Source organism: Orcinus orca, chromosome 20 (genome assembly GCF_937001465.1).
Source record: "Orcinus orca chromosome 20, mOrcOrc1.1, whole genome shotgun sequence".
In the NCBI taxonomy this organism is placed as follows: domain Eukaryota; kingdom Metazoa; phylum Chordata; class Mammalia; order Artiodactyla; family Delphinidae; genus Orcinus; species Orcinus orca.
The window spans coordinates 4820822-4835633 of NC_064578.1; the positions used below are offsets into that span (position 1 = coordinate 4820822).

The 14812-nt window shown below is 60.1% G+C and overlaps 2 protein-coding genes across 9 annotated transcripts in view; one reads left to right on the top strand and one right to left on the bottom strand.

Moving 5' to 3' along the window:
- The window catches only part of SLC38A8 (solute carrier family 38 member 8), a 38245-nt gene extending 32096 nt beyond the window's left edge, over positions 1 to 6149 (top strand). For 2 of the 4 annotated variants that reach the window (XM_004280095.3, XM_033406403.2), the window contains exons 11-15: positions 426 to 477; positions 2801 to 4053; positions 4369 to 4478; positions 5311 to 5424; positions 6072 to 6149. In XM_004280095.3, the coding sequence (XP_004280143.1) occupies positions 426 to 477; positions 2801 to 2894 (146 nt within the window). In that variant the 3' untranslated portion in view covers positions 2895 to 4053; positions 4369 to 4478; positions 5311 to 5424; positions 6072 to 6149. The remainder of the gene's footprint in view (positions 1 to 425; positions 478 to 2800; positions 4054 to 4368; positions 4479 to 5310; positions 5425 to 6071) is intronic. The other 2 variants (XM_049704069.1, XM_049704070.1) reach the window with 2 other exon arrangements.
- Positions 6150 to 7500: 1351 nt separating this feature from the next.
- The window catches only part of NECAB2 (N-terminal EF-hand calcium binding protein 2), a 38742-nt gene continuing 31430 nt past the window's right edge, over positions 7501 to 14812 (bottom strand). For 2 of the 5 annotated variants that reach the window (XM_004280096.4, XM_033406402.2), the window contains 5 exons: positions 12731 to 12784; positions 12046 to 12158; positions 9715 to 9792; positions 9178 to 9269; positions 8468 to 8648 (listed from right to left, as the gene is read on the bottom strand). In XM_004280096.4, coding sequence (XP_004280144.1) covers positions 8620 to 8648; positions 9178 to 9269; positions 9715 to 9792; positions 12046 to 12158; positions 12731 to 12784 — 366 coding nt within the window. In that variant the 3' untranslated portion in view covers positions 8468 to 8619. Of the gene's footprint in view, positions 8649 to 9177; positions 9270 to 9714; positions 9793 to 12045; positions 12159 to 12730; positions 12785 to 14812 lie in introns of all 5 variants that reach the window. The other 3 variants (XM_033406399.2, XM_033406398.2, XM_049704077.1) reach the window with 3 other exon arrangements.

The window sequence follows — 14812 nt, forward strand, 5'->3', positions numbered from 1 at the left end:
CTTTAGGCAGAGCTGTCTGGCTTCAAATCTCAGCAGCACGATTAAAAAAGAAAAAAAAAAAAAATGACAGAAAGAAAAAAATAACCAAGGCAGCTGGTAGTTGTGAAAGGCGTCCCAGGGGTGAGGCCCCGAGTCTGGCCCTGACCCACTGCATCTCGTCAGAGACGTGAGTGTGCGCCGTCGTTGTCGCTGGAGAGGCCAAGGTGTTAGGGGTCGTCGAGCGGGGACCCCACAGTGACGCCACTAGCCACCATTCGATGCCCACTCTCCGGGGCAGGGTGAGCCTGCGGGGCCACTTCGGGCGAAGGCCCTGGCGGCCTCCCGGGTCCCCGGGGACTGCTGGGTGTCGGCTGAGCCCTTGCGAGCTCGGGGCTGCTTTGGGTTCGATAACGAAGAGCTGGTGCGACCCCGGGTCTCCTCCGCAGGTCTGTGCCTCATTTGTGCCATCAGCGTGGAGCCCGTCGGACCCCGAGTTAAGTAAGTGTGCGCACGTGAGGGTGTCGCCTCTAGCGTGTGCGGGGCTCAGCGGGAGGGGCGTGCGAAGGCTGCTCGCCCGCCGGGTCCTGCGTGTGAGGGTTCTGCAGGCCAGGCCGGGAGGGGGGCCTTGTCCACACATCCCAGGCCAGCACACCGCGCCCTGTTCAGCCCATGCGCGGCCGCCCTTGCGCTCCGAGCGCTGTGGCCTCTGCTTGCAGCTTCATGTGATTTGGGGTCCTCCCGGCGTCTTGAGGCCCAAGTCGTGCGTGTTTCCCCATCCTGCACTCAGACCCCGGCAGGCTGGTCCTGTGCCCCACAGGTCCCTGAGTTCCGGAGGCCGTGGGCTCCCCCATGCACCAGGGCAACACGTTCTGTTAACAGGACAGCAGGTCCTGGTTGGACGGTGCCTCAGTGCTGGGCCCCACGCTCAGCCCCTTTACCCCTTCCTCTCCCTGCGATGCTGGGATATTTCCATCCCAAAGACGAGGAGGCAGAAACCAACCCACAGGCAGGTGGCGAGCAGGGCAGAGCTGGGGCTCAACTCTGGCCAACTGGACGCGGGGCCCAACGCTTACCCCCTCCCTGCTCCACGTTGCTGGTTAGACAAGACAGTTTGGACCATCCCGTTTTTCAGCGGAGTACCCTCCGCTGGGTCGGCCTGTGGTGTGACTTGGACCATGTACTCTGCCACCGAGGGGCCCAGTTGGACCCCACTGAGAAAGAGAGTGTGTGCACGGGTGATGGGCCAGAGCTCAGCCGGTGCCAGGGACCCGGGAGTCTGTGCAGATCTTGGTCCCATTTCACAGATGTGAAAACTGAGGCCAAGACGGCTAGAGAGGACACTAGTAGCTTTCTAGGGCTGCTTGTGGCTTAAATCAACAGAAATGTATTTTCTCCCAGTTCTGGAGGCCAGAAGTCCAAAGTCATGGTGTCAGCAGGGCCCACGCCCTCTGCAAGCTCTCGGGGGGATTCCGTTCTGTGCTATTTCCTGCTTCTGGTGGCTCCAGGTGGTCCTTGGCTTGTGGCCGCATCACTCCCATCCCTGCCTCTGTCCTCACACAGCCTCTCCCTTGTGTCTGTGTCTCAAGTCTCCCTCTGCTTCTCTCCTCTGAGGACACCTGTCATTGGGCTTAGGGCCCACCCCCAGTCCATGGTGATCTCATCTCCAGATCGTCAACTTCATCACATCCGCAAAGACCCTATTTCCAAATGAGGTCGTGTTCACAGGTTCCAGGTGGATGTGAATTTGGGGGACCACCATTCAGCCCAGTACAGATTCTCTTATGTCACAGCAGCCGTGAACTTGGGGCCCACTTGCAGCCTCTCGTTCCCCTTCGTCCAGCCCCATGGAGCCCGAGCTTGGTCTTCCCACAGCGGCAGGCCTGGCTGGGCTCCCTTCTGGGTTGAGAAGCATTTTTCTGGGTATCTCTAAAGCTGCCTTGGGCTTAGCAGCAGCCCCGGTTGCCTGGGGGCCTCCTACATGGTTCTTTCCCTGTAGCGCCCTTTCAAGTCTTGCTACTTCTGTGTGGTGCCTCAGCCCAAGTTCACAGCAGCTGTTACTGATGGGCTTTAAAGATATTTTTAATCCTAGCGCTGCTTTAGGGCTTCCTGATCCATCAAAGCTGCCCCGAGGAGCCAGCAGCCCCATCACGTTTACTTCTCTCCCCGCGTTCAGGCAGGCGGGTGTTCACGGCACCGAGCTGCCGCTCTGCCACGCTGCGTAACTGGACATGGTCTTTCCATGACAACGGATCCTTGTGGCCTTTGTTAACGGGCCAGAAATATCCCTATCATTTCGTGGGAATCTTACTATCGTGGCTTTTGCCTCACTGTCTGCACCGTCTCTCCTGGTTACGTTATGAAGCCTGTGGATGTGGTCTCGTGACCACCAGTTCCAGCCACCTCTGTCCCCTCCTCCGTGGCCCCCCCGCCGCTGTTCCCATCTGTGTGACCTAGGGCTTTCTTCTCCTTCCTCACTTTCGGGGGCGTCAACCCCCTAAAGAAAAGAAGCGGAAGAGAAGGGAGTTTGAAACTAGTGTCTCCCTACCCCTATTTCTTTGTCTTTGATAAAATATTGGGAAGGAACGAGGTTATGAAACAACAGATCGGGTGAGAGTTGTTTTTGTTTTTTCAATTGCATGGGTACTTTATTTCCCGTTGTCTCAGAAACCCACCCGTACAGGTAAAGGAGGGTAACCTGAATTTTTTCCAAATTGGTGACTCTAGTAGGCTTCACGTCGTAAGTTTTCTACATGTGTTTGGCTCGTCTGTGCAAATCTCCGGAAGAAGAGCGCGTGCTGACGCGCGTTTGTTGACTTGGCAGGTGCTTCCTGGAGGCCTGGGGGGTGGTCTCCGTGCTCGTCGGCACCTTCATCTTCGGGCAGAGCACGGTGGCGGCTGTCATGGAGCTGCTCTGAGGGGCGGCCCGCGGCCGAGCGGGATGGGGTCTCCACGGCTGCCCTGGTCCGGCTGCCTGCATCCAGCCGTGAGACCGATGTTATCTCATCATAAAGATGCTGGAGAAACGGATACGTTCTGCCTTCCCAGGCTGCTCATTTGGGCTTCTGCTGGTTCCCAGGGTTTCTGGTGCAGTGGTGAGGAGTTTCTTAGTGTCCTGGGCCTGCCCTGCAAGTGACCACAGACTGGGGGCTTCTGGCAACAGCAGTGCATTCTCTCACAGTCTGGAGGCTAGAAGTCTGAGATCAAGGTGTGGGCGGGGCTGGCACCCTCCCTCTGCAGGCTCTAGGGGATCGGTCCCTCCTGCCTCTTCCGGCTTCTGCTGGTTGCTGGCCATCCTTGGTTCTCCTTGGCTTGTGGCTGCATGCGTCCAATTTCTGCCGCCTCCCTTGTGTGGCCGTCTTCCCTATGTATCTGTCTCAATTTCCCTCTTACAGGCCTCACCCTACTTCAGTCTGGCTTCATCTTAATTACTTAATTGGGATCTGCAAATATCCTGTTTCCAAATAAGGTCACATTCACGGTTTCCAGAGGTTAGGGCTTAAACTGTGTCCCCCAGAAAAATAAGTTAAACCCATAACTGGGAGGCAGGTGCTGAGGCCCAGAGAGCCCTGCTTTGGGGTGCTGAGATCAAAGACAGCGGGTGAGAGCCCAGAGGGCATTTGGGGCGGCATCCGTTGGGGATGGCAGTGCCACGGCACGGGGGAATGCCCAAGGAGATGCGTGCCCAGAGCTGGCCACACAGCCTGTGCTTGGCCTCGCTCCAGTGGGGGGGGGGACCCGAGGAGAGCCCCCGCCCCTTCCGCTGGCTGGACCTGAAGAGCCTGGAGGCCAAGTGCGCTGTCTGCTCCATGATTCCCTCCCCGATCCGGGGGTGAGGAACCACGCCTGGAGCTGCGGCTGAGGGGGCAGAGATCTGCCCGCGGCCGGGGAGGAGAGGACGACGGGGCCAGGGGCTCCCGCGTCGCTGTCCCCGGCACTGACCCTGCCCAGGGCCCGGCAACCCCTGGATGGATGTTGCTGGATCCAGGCCGCTCTTCCTCTGCCCTGGGACGTCTGCCAGGAGCCAGCAGTGCCAGAGCCTGCGTGGGCTGACGTCCTTCAGACACCTCCCTCCAGGTAGGCAGCAGCCGGGCCTTGATTGTTATCTCGTGTCACGTGTGTGTGAGGCTGGTGGTGATAGAACTGTGTTGGAGTTTGGTTTTTTCCAGTTTATCCACCTGTATTAATTTTGGTTTTTGAGATGTAATTCACGTACCACGTAGTCCACCCTTTTAAAGTGTACGATTCGGTGCGCATTAGATGTACAGAGTCAATATCTGATTCCCGTACACATTTATCACCCCCAAAGGAACCCAGGACCCGTTAGCCTTGACTCCCTGTTCCGCCCTCTCTCCAGTTCCCCGTAACCAGGGATCCGCTTTCTGTCTCTAGGGCTTTGCCCGTTCTGGACTTTCCACATGAATGGACGCATACAATACGTGGCCTTTTGTGTCTGGTTCCTTTGACTTAGCGTGATGTTTTCAAACTCGCCCATTTTCCAGGTGAGGCAACTGAGGCTTAGGAAACTCAAGGCCGCCTGTCGCGTGAGGTGCAGAGTTGGGTTGCGACTGATTTTGGGTTAAATTCCATTGTCCATTTTCTGTCCGCTCCTAGGAGTGGCCAAGGGGGGTGGGAACTAGTTGGCCCAGGGGGTGGGGATGGGGCTCCTGCCCCCCAGTGCCCTGGCTGTTGGTGGAGACTCTGACCCAGTGAGGGGGACACAGGTCCCTTCTCCAAGTGCTCTCTGACCAGCCCCACCACGGCCTGCCACACCCTACAGTGGCCACAGCGTCCTCCTGGACAAGGGCCTCAGAACAGGCACATGTGCCGGCAGAACTGACTTCCTGGAGCATGTATCACCCCAGAGCTGGCAGCGGGTTTGGATGGTCCGAGACTTATCATCTACATCCTGTGTGCTTGGCACTGTGCTGCTGCCCAGGAAGGCTGGGCTGTGATAGGACCCTTCACGGAGGGTCCCGGGTAAGAATGAAGCATGGCGGGTAAGGGTCGTGCCAAAAAGAGAGGCAGTGTATGAAGTGGCTTTGGAGTTGGACTACTGGTTGTGAACACTCTCTGCCAGCAGCTGGTGGGGGCACCCAAGCAATGGTAGTTTTATTTCCAGAAAAGCTAGGTTGAGAGTATGAGGAGGTGAACACTGAGCTTCCTGGCAGCTAAGGGGAAAAGGGAAATAGGACCACAGGGCTTATGCCAAAGCCGGAAAGCATGTCAGGGAGGTGGTGGCCTGGCACTAATGCTAAGCAGAGATGAGGGTGGGGCTCTTGCAGGGATGACAGGTGTCACCCCTGGGTACGATTGTTTCCATCTCTCTGACAGGTGGAGGGGACTCTCATAGGACTGAGCCTCAGATTGGCCATGATCACGCAAGGACGTGATGCACAGAAATGCAGGCTGGGATGCCACCCTCTGATGTCTGAGCTCGTGAGGCAGGTACGATCATCTCCTGGACTGACCTCCTCCAGCCGCGAGCGCCTCCCCCTGGTTCGGGATAGCAGCTGGAGGACAGAGGGGCTCAAGCGGCGTGCTTGAGATCAGGGTGGCGGCACCGGGCTCTGAGCACGGGCTCTGGGTCTGGAACATCGGAGCTGTCTCCTTGGCCAGGCTCCGTCCCCGCTCTAAACAGCCCTTGTCCTCAGGTTGCTGACCCAGGAAAACCTCCGTGAGTGCTATTCTTAGCCTCGGTGTCCTTCCTGGGACCTGGGTCAGCACCTCCTCCTTTCCTTCCTCCTCCAGCCCTTGGTTCCTATCCTGTTTGTTCCACTCTAAAACGAAACTGAGGGCAGCCCCTCCCTCCCAGCATAGCCATGGGGATGAGCTTAGATAGACCCCCAGAGCCTGGCCTGTCTCAGGATCCCGGTCAGTGGTGACACGTGTGCTTGAGTGCAGAGACCCTCCTGTCTCAAGTGACAGCTGTGAATGGGGCCCAGTAACGTTCTGCAGGCGAGGGGACTCGTTCTCCTGCCTTGAGCAGCATGGGCTACAGGGGGTCCGACTGTCCTGGGGAGGTGCCCTTCCAGTGGCTCTAGGTGCCCCCAGGTGCTGCCCAGTACCTGAGGGGTTGCCTGTGTCGCACACAGGACGGCGGCCACATGCCTCCCGTGGAAGGCTTGGGTTTTGAAGTGCACGCTGCAGGGGCGTTGGGTGCCTCCGCACTGGCACACAAGCACCTCCTCCATCGCTTCCCAAACGCCTTCCCCAGCAACCCCTACTCTAGTTTCCGTTTCTATAGATTTAACTCTTCCAGACGTGTCGTGTGCATGGGATCGTGCAAATGTGGCCTTCCGTGACCGGCTGCTTTCACTCAGCATAGGGTGTGTAGGCGTCGCCCGTGTTGTGGCCGCGGGGTCAGGTTCCTTTTTATGGCTGAATCACGGTCCACTGCATGGATAGACCTGGCTTTGTCCGTTCGTCCACGATGGGCATTTGTGATGTTCTACCTTCTGGCTCGTGTGAATAAGCTGCGGGCACAAGTGCTGGCTTAAACGCCTCAATTCTTTTGGGCCTGGTATATACCCGGGGGCGGGGACTTTCTCGGTCTTTAACTGTTGGGGGAACCGGACTGGGACCTGACCGTATTAATCCGGAGCCGTTCCGCTGCACCTGTCTCTGCTGTGTGCAAGGTGGTTAGAGCACAGCACTGGGGGCAGACAGCTGCCCTGAGGGCTACTCTGGGTTTGGATGAAGCAGTGCCACGTGGCTGTGTGGCCTCTGCTGAGCTGCTTGCCTTTGGGTATCGGGTTCCCTACCTGCGGATCCCAGGATGACGCAGGAAGCAGCGACGGCGCCTGCCAAGTGCCTCGCACTGGAGTGAAGTAAGTGGACGCCCTTATCCCTTTAGGGTTGATGTTTGTTCTCTTCAGAGCCTATTCCACCCACTCAGAATCTGAGGAGGCGCTAAGTGCCCGTGGGTGCAGTCAGCCCCGAGCCTACAAGAGGCGAGAGCTGGGGCAGAGGGTCACGGACCCAGAGGGCGGGCTTCCTCAGTTGCGCCTCCAAGAGCCTCCACCCTGAGATTATTTTTTGTAAAACAGCCTGGAACGGTAGCAGCTCAGGGTGGGGTGAGGTGACGCTGTCAGCAGGACCTCCTGCAGTGGCCTTCTCGTGAGCCAGGCAGTTCCTAATCTTCAAAGGAGGGGTCTTCTCCCCACTTCACAGATGAGAAAACAGAGGCTGAGTGCAAGGATGCTGACATGTTCAGCTGGGATGTAGGTTCAGCTGGGATGTGAATCTGCATTTTACGCTTCCAACAAGCCCCCATGATTTCACTGGGCACCGCGGCCCAGGTCCAGGCCCTTTCTCTGTCTCCCCCTTCCCCGGCTCCCCCAGCAGCCCCGGCAGCTGCCTCCCTACCTGCCCTCCTTTGCGCCCTGCTTTGGGAAAGGGAGGCACGGCTCTCTTCTTGTCCCTTGGGACTTTTGTGTATTGTCTCTCCTGCACTGCGGCCAGGGAAATAGGAAGTTACAGAGGTAACTAACTTCCAGCATCGGACTTGAATCACCTTGAAGTCTCGGGTCTTCTGGCTTGTTGGAACAGGGTGTGCAGTCAAGGATCGACTGTGTCCAGGGAGGTCTGGCTTTTGCGCTCGGCTCTTAGGAGGTGATGAACCTCTAGGACCTTGGAAAGTCCTGACACGTGTATCTTTGTTTACCTGGGGCCACTTGGGGTCAGCCTGACCTCCACAGCGGCTGGAGGCTAAGGTCAGCAGTGCAAACTCTGAAGGTGCTTCCCTGGTTGGCAGTTCCCTATGCGTAATGAATGTCACAGGGCAGCCCTGGGAGAACCAGGTGCTGTCTGCACGTGTCACTGGGAAGGGACACCCTAAGCTTGGTCCCTCCGGGACCCTCTGCCGTGCTGAGTTCAGTCTGTATGTATGCTTTTGCTGCCATAATCCGTTAACCACGAGTAGAATGGCTTGGCTGCGTTCTAAGAGTCCTTCTAGTGAATTACCGAGCCGAGGGTGGTCGTGGGGACCCCCCCCGCACCTCGCAACAGGCGTGACTTGTCTGTCAAGATACATACCTCAGCGGCATCACTTCCACTTGACAGATAAGACAGCTGAGGCGACTTGGTTCAGGTTTCAGGGCTAATAAGGGGCCCCGAGCATCCTGACAGCTTCACTCGCCCGCTGTCGCCCGCTGTCATCAACTAGAAAACGGGAAACAAACACGCAGCCGTCCCCAACGCTAGTTTATTTGGTGCCTGTCCCGGGCGGCTGTTTGCCTAGCAGGGCACTGGCTACATGGGGTCTACTGCCGCCTGCGGGCTCGGCCCGGGCCTGAGGGGCACTACAGGGTCCCAGCTCCTCGCAGGAGCAGGAGTGGCAACCAGGAGGGGAGAGAAGGGTGAGGGGCGAGCCCGGCCGAGGACGTGGGGGCTGGTCCTGTGTGGCCATGCGCTGGGGGCGGGGCCCCTCCCCCCTCACTCACTGCCGCCCTCGGGCTGCAGCAGGCCCAGCAGCTCGATGCTGCTCTGTCAACAAGCGGGGCGGGGGAGTGCCACGGCGGGGGTTCGCCTTCACTTCAACCAGCGGGAAAAGACCTTCTTCTACTGAAAAGACAGCTCGTATACCACAGTTTCTAGAAAAGAGTGCACGTCCTTCATCAGAGGGAGCAGGGCGGCAGGGGCTCAGTCGCGGCCCAGGGTGCACCAGGCAGCTGGAGAGGAGGGAGGGAGACGCGTCAGGGGGAGGAGGCTGCAGCGGCCCCTCCCCGCTCCGGGCCAGAGAGCGAGGCCTGCAGGCTGCCGCTCCTCTGCCGGTGCCAACTCTGTGCCAGGCGGGCGGCAGGGGGCGCCGTGGGGAGGTGGGTGCAAAGCCAGGGGCTGGGCCCTACGAAGGGCACAGAGGTGCGTGTCCTGGGGGCAGATCACGTGCCCATGGAGGGAATGGCAGTCCGGCTGGGAACGCAGGGGGGTGTCCCACAGCGCGGCCTGCCCTGGCCTGGGGGTGCTTTCAGGGCCCCTAGCACAGGCCTGCCGCATGCTGGGCTCAGGGCCCTGGCCTTTGGGCGCGGCTGAGGCCCGGCCTCCCTGCCTTGTCTAGGACCCCCTCTGGTGGACTACACTTCCTGGCAGCTAAGGGAACAGAAGAGGCTAGGGTGGTTTGGGCCTCAGCTCAGCCATTTCTACCGGGCCCATGGCGTCCCCGCTTCCTCTGTAGCTGGTCCAGGCCCTCCTCCCCGCTACCTGGCACGGAGATCCGGGAGAGGGCCTCGGGCTGGCTCAGCGTGTCCACCTTGACGTGCCGGAACGCCTTGCACACGGGGCTCTGCAGGTGCCTGCAACGCAGGGGGCCGCCCGTGAGCTCTCGGGGCCACACCCCAGTCAGCCAAGCTCGGGGCTCAGAGCCCTGGTGCGAAGGTGGGGCCGGGGCCCCGGGGGCACAGCCTGGCTCTTGCCTCCCCCTGAGCAACCTTCACTGAAAGAACTTTCTGGATTTTTATCCTTGGGCAGCAGTTTTGAAACAGGAGCAACCCTGGCCTCCGCTCCCAGATTCAGGGCCCAGCAGAGCACGTTCAGGGGGTCAAGCTCCAGCCTGAGAAACGCCACCTCCAAGTGGATTGAGGCCCAGCCGCCAGGGAGTAGTGGAGGCCGCTGGAACCCCGCCTCTTCACCCTCCCAGCCAAGGAGCCTCTGGGACAAGGAAGGGCCTGGAAAGGGGGCCGGGGCAGGTCCCCGCCCCCCGTCCCACCACCTAACCCCCGGCCGAGGGCTGACACCTACATCTTCCACTCCTCCTCTGTCTCCCAGAACTCGTAGACCACGAAGGTGACGCCGTCCGCCAGCCTCACGGCAGCGATGCTGCAAGAGGAGAGAGACCGGACTCAGTGGCTGCACGGGGCTGCCGGCCTGCTTGCTCCCCAATGGGGTGCACACAGGGCCACACGCCCCCCAGACAGGGCGGCCCCTGAGCCAGCCTCGGGGCTGCCTGAAGACCCTGGAAACGTGAGGCTGGCAGAAGCTGCAGCAGCCGGGGGTGGTGACAGGCCCGCAAGGCAGCCTGTCACCACCCGAGGCTGCCCTCAGTAAGACGCTCCCTTTCTGATCAGGCCCCCCGAACCCTCCAGGACCAGCCACCTAGTCTGATCAGCTGCGTGCACCTCTCTACCCTCTAGAGCAAGGCCTGGCCCGGTACAGGGGCCAGCGTGGCTGCTGAATGAATGACAGTGAAACGTCTTTGAAAAAGGCTTTCTAGTCATTGAAAAACCTACCTTTAAAACTAAAAGCATCTCCACCTGCCACGTTGTCCTTCATAATCATTCTTTCATTTAATCCTTAAAAGTAGGAGAATCAGACATGGCCCAAACCCAGAGCTGTCATCCCTGTGTGAGCACCAGGGTACTCACCCCATTTCAAATAAGACAGAGTACCAGGCTGGGGTGATGGAGCAAGGTGGGGGGTGCCTCTAAGAAGGTGGCCGACCCCGGGAGAGGGAGGGCCGGCCGCCTCCGAGGTCACGATACCACCCCATCTGGCCTCTCGGCCACCCCCGTTCCTTCTCCTTTTCCCACACGCTCAATAGCACAGAACCCCAAGCATCCCTCAGGAGAATCCTGCCCCCAGAACCCCAAGCATCCCTCAGGAGAATCCTGCCCCCGTGGCGTCTGCTGCATTACTACAGGCAATTCCAGGTTTGGGGCTGCAGAGAGGACGCCCTACTGCATGCTGCCCCCTCCCGGCCCTTCCCAGCCCCAGGCCCCCTTCTTCCACGCCGTCTCCCTTGATGAGCACACAGCTCCCGTGGCTCCGGGTGACACCTGCATGCCCACCACTCCCCAGATCTCCCCACTTGTACATCGGCACCTCGAATGGCATCTGAAATTTAACGTGGCCTTACTCCCCGCACCCACGCGCCTGACCTTCCGCGGCTTCTCCCGCTCAGCCTGTGGCCCCATCCTCCATCAAGTTCCTGAAGCATCTCACACTCCGCCCGGCCTCTTTCTGCAGCCCCCCACCCCATCCCGGCCATGGTCAAGTCCAGTCAGCCCCACTCCAAAACAGACCCCAGCTCTGCCCACATCGTGCCAAGACCAGTGCCCTCTCCGGGTGACTGCATGGCCTCTCCCTGGCCGCCAGCTGCACACCTGTTGCCGCCCCTTCTTACACAAAGGAGGCAAGACCGAGTCTCCCTCCTGCCTAAGCATCTCTCCCCCCTGGTCCCCGGTCCCCGGAACGAGCAGTGCCTGCCTGCCTCTCTGGCCATCTGACCCACCCACCCCTGGGTCACTCTGTCGAGCCACACCAGCTGTTTGCTTTTTCTCAAACACGGCACCCTCACTGCCACACCAGGTCTGGGCACGAGCCTGTGCCAGGCCTTCTGCGGCGGGGGGAGCTGCTCAGCACTCAGCCTGAGCACACACGCAGCCCCTCCCCAAAGCCCCCTGGTCGCTGGCCTGCACAGCGCCCACCGCCAACCGGAATCATCTTTCTTCACCTGCCCTCCGCCACCACCTGGAATTAACGTGCAGCAAGAGCAGCTGAGTCACGCTGCACCCCCAGGCCTGGCCCCCCTGCTTCACCAGGAAGCAGGTGGAGGCACATGTGCTCTTGAGGTAGGAAAAAAGCAACCGGGGAGGGAGACGCTCGAGGCAGGGAACAGGCACGGAGCCTACTGCTGGGCGCCGACGGGTGGGCCACGGACGGGAGACAGCCCGGCAGCTTGCGCCAACGGCCCTCTGGGACCACCCCCAGCAAGGATGCAGGCCTTGGCCGCAGGGACCAGAGGGTGAGGCCCCCGAGTGGCGGCTAACGCTGAGTGGGCGCTGGGGGCCAGGCACTGGCCTGTACCCCCCACGGTCATTATTCTACTGACGCCTCCAACCCCACCAGGGAGCGGGTCTGGGCAGTGGACCCACTTTACAGATGAGTAAGCTGAGGTCCGCGAGATGAAGTCAGTTGGCACGTTTGCGCAGCAAGGAAGAGCCCGCGCTAGGACCACCCCGCTAGGGGGCTTCCCTGGGGTCCACTGTGTTCTCAGGGGTGAGGCCGGTCCTGCCCTGTGCCTCCACCCCAGACACAGCTCCCAGCCACCACCGCGCCCCGCGGCTTACTCACTGGAAGCAGTTCCTGGCTCCGGCGGTGCCCCTCAGGTACTGACGCAGGGAGTCCAGGAACTCGACCAGCTGCTCAGGGCACACGGCCATCTCCTGCCGGACCAGCTGCAGATGCTCCGGGGCCACAGGACCAGTGAGCCACCCTGCGGGCTCCCTGGCATCCCGCCTCCCCCGGGACCCCGCCCAGCCCAGGAGCCCGCCTCCCCAGGACAGGACAACTTCTTCAGAATAAAACCGACCCACTCCCCCGCTGCACACACACACTTTTCATTCTTACACGTGGAAACTGGCGAAAAGTGAGCTAAACTTAAGAAGCCAAACGCAGGGAGTAGTCCCACAAGTGCTGAAAAAACAGACAGGGTCGCTTAAAGAGGCTCCAGAGAGACTGGGAGCTACCTGCAAGGCTTCGGGTCCAGGACACAACAAAACGAGTGACCAGCAAAATTGTTTCTGATTGAATCAGCATTTTGACGTCACTGTCCTGCTGATTACGTTGCTCCGGGCCCCACCGATCACAGCCCTGGAGCCTCTAAGAATGCTCATGGGAGGGGAGGGTGGCCAAGTGCTGGGGCTGCATCTCCCCTTGTGGTGGTCCCAGGGTAGAGGTGTCAGGGACACTAAGCTGCCTGCATCTTGAGGCCTGGCTCAGGCAGGGATGGGGCCACAGGAGAGGGAGGGGTCCTCACCATGTTGGTGCTTTCTTCATCCGAGAGATGCTGCTGGAAGTCAAACCAAAGGGTCTGCAACAACAAAGCATGAAGAGATGCCTGAGACAGAGGCCACCGCTGCTAGGGAGGCTCCCAGGACCACCACAGTGACCCCTGAGCACCCAGGGCCACCGAAGAGCTCCAGCCCCTCCACCCCACGGTTCCAGCGGCTCTGGAGTCCCCCGAGCGGGTGGGAGCTCCCAGGGCCACCGAAGAGCTCCAGCCCCTCCACCCCACGGTTCCAGCGGCTCTGGAGTCCCCGAACGGGTGGGAGCTCCCAGGGCCAGGCCTCTCTGGGCAGGGCTCAGCCCACCCTCCAGGCAGTGCCGGCTCAAGACAGGAGCCGGGAAGCCAGGCTGCAAGGCCACCCACAGGGAGTGGCACAGATCCCTTCTAGCCGTGGCATCTAGGGGGCGCTGGAGCCACAGAGGCCAAGCACGCCAACTGCAGAGCACACGAAGGAGGCTCCACTGTGCTGAACCCAGGACGCTGGGGTTTTGTCACAACTTCCGCCGACAGCCTTGCTGGCAACAGGTTCCCCGACAACTTACACGTCGCCCCCAGTCACAGCCCCTGGCGCCTCATGAATATAACGGCCTGAATGAGGTGGTCTGTGCTCGCTGGCCTTCCACCGGCCCTGGGGGCTAAACCCTCTCTACGAAATCTTATGTAACTTGCCAGACTCCCCGAGGTCATGGCTGCCCTACTGTGAGCTCTAGGAAAGCAGGAAGCCCGTGCACTCTGCTCCTGACCGCGTGCTTGTGTCTGTAATGGTGCCCAGCACCATGACTGCAGAGCAGAGAACCCAGAGGCCACAGAAGCTGGTCCAGGGTCAGAGTCTGAGTCTGAGGCCAAGCCTCTCTCCTGATCCACGGAATCAGGATCCTTCTTCCTTTTTCTTGGGCACCCCAATAAAGGCCACCTCTGTGCCCATCCCTGTCCATCCTCCACGAGGGCAGCCCGTGTCCCTGGTGCAATCCCGCACCCACGCGGCCGATCTGCAGGGCCATGACCCATGCAGTCACCACCTGGACATTCTTAATAATGTTGGAACAAGGGGCCCCATAAATTACACAGCCGGCCCCAGAGAGGGTACTGACTTTCCGGGGACATAGGGTGTGCATGTCGGCGTTTGTAGGCGGCCAAGGTCTGCTTGGCAGAGCAAGTCTCTTTCCGTGCTTTTAAAACCGTGTAGATGGGCTCCTGGAGAGCACTGGTTCCCTAGATTTCTCCTGGCCAGCTGGGCCCCGCGGCAGTGAGGATGAGGTAAAGATGAGGGGAGGGTGGAGGAGGGACGGCGGCACCCACGTCTGCGCCCCCCGCCCCGTCTCCCTGCCTCGCCGTCCCAGCGTTCCAGGAGCCCAGGCACAGCTAGGAGCGCCCAGGTTCGCCCTTGGAGGGCGGGGTCCAGAGCAGGTCCCGGATTGGCCCCTGCTCGCAGCTCGGGCCAATCAGAGGCTGGGAAGAGGGCCCCCCGCCCCGTCTCCAGGACGCACAGGTGCTCCTTGGTTTCCAGCCAGCCGGTTGTTAGGGCGACTGGGGCGCTAAAAATAAACTTCAAAGAGCCTCCCCCTGGGGGCGCCCGCAGAGTTGTTATGACAACCGGGCCTCAGGGTCCCCGCCGAGCCTTTCCCACCGCTCCCACCCAGCAGCTGGCTTTAGCGGGGCGGGGTGGCGGGGGGAGATCCCACCTCGGCCTCAGACCTGCAGGTGGGATGGCCACCTCCTCCCTCGGACTCCTCTCCAAGTCTCAGCCTCACCTCCTCCTGGGGAGCCCCACCCACTGCCCTCACGAATCCCTCAGAACCCACAAACCCATCGAAGCACTATTTTTCTTTTGCCCTTTTGCAAAAGATATAAAAAAATTCAGAGAAGTAGGAAAAATGTAAACTTGCCACTGCAACCCCACAGCCTGGAGATCCCTGCTATCTTGGTTTATGTTGATATACAGGTATGGTATGTGTATAGATTCTGGCATCAGAACGTCTAATAATAACTGCTAAACAACATTGCTAATATTAAATGCTAACTATGCAGCAGGCTCTGTGCTAAGCCATTAAG